The sequence below is a fragment of the Elephantulus edwardii genome, unplaced genomic scaffold (assembly GCF_000299155.1).
Source record: "Elephantulus edwardii isolate Elephantulus edwardi_28Jun2011 unplaced genomic scaffold, EleEdw1.0 scaffold00030, whole genome shotgun sequence".
Classification (NCBI taxonomy): domain Eukaryota; kingdom Metazoa; phylum Chordata; class Mammalia; order Macroscelidea; family Macroscelididae; genus Elephantulus; species Elephantulus edwardii.
The window spans coordinates 4,672,902-4,676,963 of record NW_006399780.1 but is presented as its reverse complement, the minus strand read 5'-3'; the positions used below and the strand labels follow the sequence as shown (position 1 = coordinate 4,676,963).

General features: G+C 40.7%; 1 protein-coding gene across 1 annotated transcript in view; it reads right to left on the bottom strand.

The window, feature by feature from the left end:
- The window catches only part of PROZ (protein Z, vitamin K-dependent plasma glycoprotein), a 35,416-nt gene extending 31,354 nt beyond the window's left edge, over positions 1 to 4,062 (bottom strand). The window contains exon 1 of the mRNA XM_006883806.1: positions 3,993 to 4,062. Within this exon, the coding sequence (XP_006883868.1) occupies positions 3,993 to 4,062 (70 nt within the window). The remainder of the gene's footprint in view (positions 1 to 3,992) is intronic.

The window sequence follows — 4,062 nt, the reverse complement described above, 5'->3', positions numbered from 1 at the left end:
TAAAGAAATACATTTTTAAAAAAATTTACTGTCTGGCGAGCTCTGGTAGCCTAGTGGCAAGAGGCTGCAACTGCAATCTTAGAGATGCATGGTTCCAATCCACCAGATGCTCTGCTGGAGAAGGAGGAACAATCTCCTCCTGTACCAGTCAGATCTGATTTGACGGTACACACAAAAAATAATGAAATAAAATTAAAAAAATTTATTGTCTGAAAAAAACCCACTCAAAATGGATCAAGAACCTAGGTCTAAAACCAAGGACTATAAATTTTATCAGAGAAAAGCTTAAGAACTCTAGAAGCCCTAATATGAAAAGTTAATGGGACCATCTAAGAATAAAATCCTTATGGACATCAAAAAACTTCTCCAATAGGGTAAAAAGGAAAGCCAGAGACTGGGAAAGACTATTTGGTAATGACATGTCTGATAAGGGACTTACATCTATAATTTCTAGAATACTCAAGCACCACAAGATAAAGGTAAATAAAATGGGCACAGGGTATGAACAGGCACTTCACCAAAGAAGGCATTCAGATGGCCAACAAGCACATGAAGAAATGTTCAAAATCCCTAGCTCTAAGAGAGATGCAAGTCAAAACAACTATGAAATATCATCTCACCCCAGTAACAATAGCAAAATTCAAGAGAACAGCAAACAACAAATGCTGGTGAGGTGGTGGAGAAAATGGGACCCTGGTGGGAGTGTAAAATGGTGCAACCACTCTGGAAGGCGATATAGCATTTTCTCAAAAAGTTGAAAAGAGAAATACCATTTGACCCAGTAATTCCCCTACTGGGAATATACCCCAAAGAGATCATAACTGCCACCCAAGCAGATATATGCACACCCATGTTTATTGCTGTGCTGTTTACAATAGCAAAAAGATGGAAACAACCCAAGTGCCCATCAACAAATGGATAGAGAAGCTATGGAATACTCTGCAACACTGAAAAATAAGGAACTCATGAAATGATATACAAAATCGGTGACCCTGCAGGACATTATGCTGAGCGAAATATCTCAGTCACAAAAGGACAAATACTGCATAATGCTACTGTTATAAAACAGGACTGACATCAAGTTTGGGGAGCAACTAAGAAAAGAGGGGATAAATGATGTACACTGCAATGAAACAGATGAAGGATAGAACTACTTAAACGGAATATATGATTAGGTATTATTTGCATGACAACAGTCCAAAATAAGAGCTGTATAGTGACAATGAAAGATTTTTTTTTTTCCAAAGAGAAAAGTGAATTGGGGTGGAGAGGTGGGCAGGGAGTAAAATGTGTAGCAATGAATGAATTGAAATCCATGTTTTCTCTAAACTTTCATTAAAATCTCAATTAAAAAAAAGATTTGCTGTCTGGGAAATATGATGGTGGGCTGCTATTTGAAGGCAATACCTCTAAATACTTAGTAGAAGATCACTCTTATTAGGAGATGGGCAAACAAAAATCTCTATCAGAAATGGGACTACTGATAACTGTTGCCGTTGGGTGCTATTGAGGATTTTAAGTCACAGCTACTCCATGTGACAGAGTAGAACTGCCCCATAAGGTTTCCCAGGCTGTATAATCTAGATGAGAGCAGATTGCCAGGTCTTTCCCCCCAGAGTAGCCACTCCACTCTTATTGGGATCGACTCATAGTTGATCTTCCAGCAGGTAAATCGATGCACTGTACAGTGACTGGTGGATTTAAACTGCCAGAGAGTAGTGGTCTTTGGGTGAGCATGCATCTCCCCATGGACTACGCCACCAGATATCCCTAGGAGAGGCTTTGGGAGGGTCCAAACCTTCCACTGATGCCACCAGGGATCTTGGTAGCTTAGCAGGGGTATGATTTGCAGTTGGTCATGGTGGCCATTTGCTGTGAGGTGGTTAGAAGGCAGACAAGCTATAGTTGTAGCACTTCATATTCATTATATCGGAGATTGATTTGCATGCTCCTAATGACAGACACGTATTGTACCCCCAACAATAAATTGTAAAGACAAACATTCAAATATCATGGCACAGAACACACTTTTCTAGCCCCATCTGAGGTCTGTCCATGGCAGTGTGGCAGGATGGGGTCCTGGATGTGGGTATTTGGACCAGATAGTGGCTCAGGTGGATCATTGATGCTGCTGATTCGCCTGTGGGAGGGCTGCCTTCTTTTATCCCCACAAAGTTTAAAATTTATCTTCAGTATGAATCACATCTCTACATCAAGAAAACAAAGGTCCTTTCCACTGGTTATAGATAGAGAAAGAATTGAAATTGTCAATTATTTCATCTTACTTGGATTCACAATCAACACTCTTAATACAAACAGTTAGGAGATCAGGAGATGTATTGCTTTGGGCAAGTCTGCTATCAGGGACCTCTCTAAAATACTTAAGAGCATGATCTCATTTTAAAGACTAAGGTGTGCCTGATTCAGACTATGATCTTTTCAATAACTTGCTATGCATCTGAGAGTGGGACAATGTCTAAGGATGACAGAAGAAGAATTGATGCCTTTGAATTGTGATGTTGGAGAACAGCACTAACTGAATATCCCATAAATTACAAAAAACCTGAACAAATACGTTTGGGGAATAGTGCAGCCAGAGGACTCCTTAGAGGTAAGGATATTGAGGCTTTGGCTCACATATTTTGGGCATGTTGTTAGAAGAGGGCATTTTTTTGGAAAGAGATACTTGGGAAGGTCGAGAGTTGGTGAAAGAGAGAAAGACACCTAACGAGGTGGGTTGACATGGTGACTGCAACATTGGGCTCAAGAGTATCAGAGATGATGAGGATGGTGCAGGATAGGACAGGATTCAAGTTGGGTGTTCATAGGGTCACTATGATTCAACTCGACACCACCTAACAACAACAATCATCTTCAACATAGTTGTCACCAAAGATTAAAGGCGTCAAGCGAGAATTCTTTCAGAAGAGAGAATAGTTACTATTCGTTGCTGTCGAGTTGACTATGACCCACAGTAACTCTATGGACAGCAAATCTGAGCAATCTCCTATCCTGCTTCATCATTTCAATCTCTGCAAAGCCATTGTCACAGTCACTGGGTCAATCCATCTTATTGAGGGTCTTTCTCTTTTCTTCTAACTCTCTGACTTTCCCAGCCTGGAGTTTTTTCCCCCAAAAAGGGTCCCTCCTGAAAACATGTTCAAAGAATGTGGTAAGAAGTTTAATTTCCCTTGCCTCTGAGGGGAACCCTGGTTGTGTTTCCATGAAGCCTGACTTATTTGCTCTTTTGGCAGTCCATAGGATAGTCAACACTCTTTTTTTCACCACCACAATTCAAAGGCATTGATTCCTCTTTGGTCTTCCTTACTCATTGTCCAATTTTCAGATAGATCCATGTGAAACAAGTGGAAATATTATGCGTTGGGGTAGGCACACCTTAGCCTTTAAATTGACATCCTTGCTCTTTAGCACTTTGGAGAGATCCTTGACATCAGATTTTTTCCAATGCAGGGTGTCTTTTGATTTCTTGACTGTGGCTTCCTTAGGTATTGTGGATCCAAGTAAAGTGAAGTCATTGATAACTTTAATCTTTTTTCCATCATGATGCTGCCTATTGCTGAGAATTTTTTCTTTCTTGATGTTGAGATGTAATGATTATTAAAGTCTTTGATCTTCTTCACTAAGACAATTATGACTTGAGAATTGGTCAGTCAGGTACTTCCTCACTCCTTTGGCTCTTGGGAAACTATCAGCTGCCAAATCCACTCATGATGGTTTCAAAAGGACTAAAAACTCAAACCAAACAAACAGCATTTGCTGACAAGTTGCTCCTGACTTACGCCAACCCTGTGTGTGTCCCCATAGACCTGTGCTCCACAGGGATTTCAACTGGTGGGTTTTTGGAAGTAGATTTCCAGGCCTTTAATTCCGGGACACCTCTGGGTGAATTTAAACTTTCCCTACTTTGGTACCTTTTGCACCACCCATGGCTCCATTTAAAGAGGCAGAAATAATTTAAGCCAGACACCTACCTGACTGCTCTGTCTGATGAAGTAAGAGGACAAGGAAAAGAGCTCGGAGAACCAGACAGCAGGCCGCCAT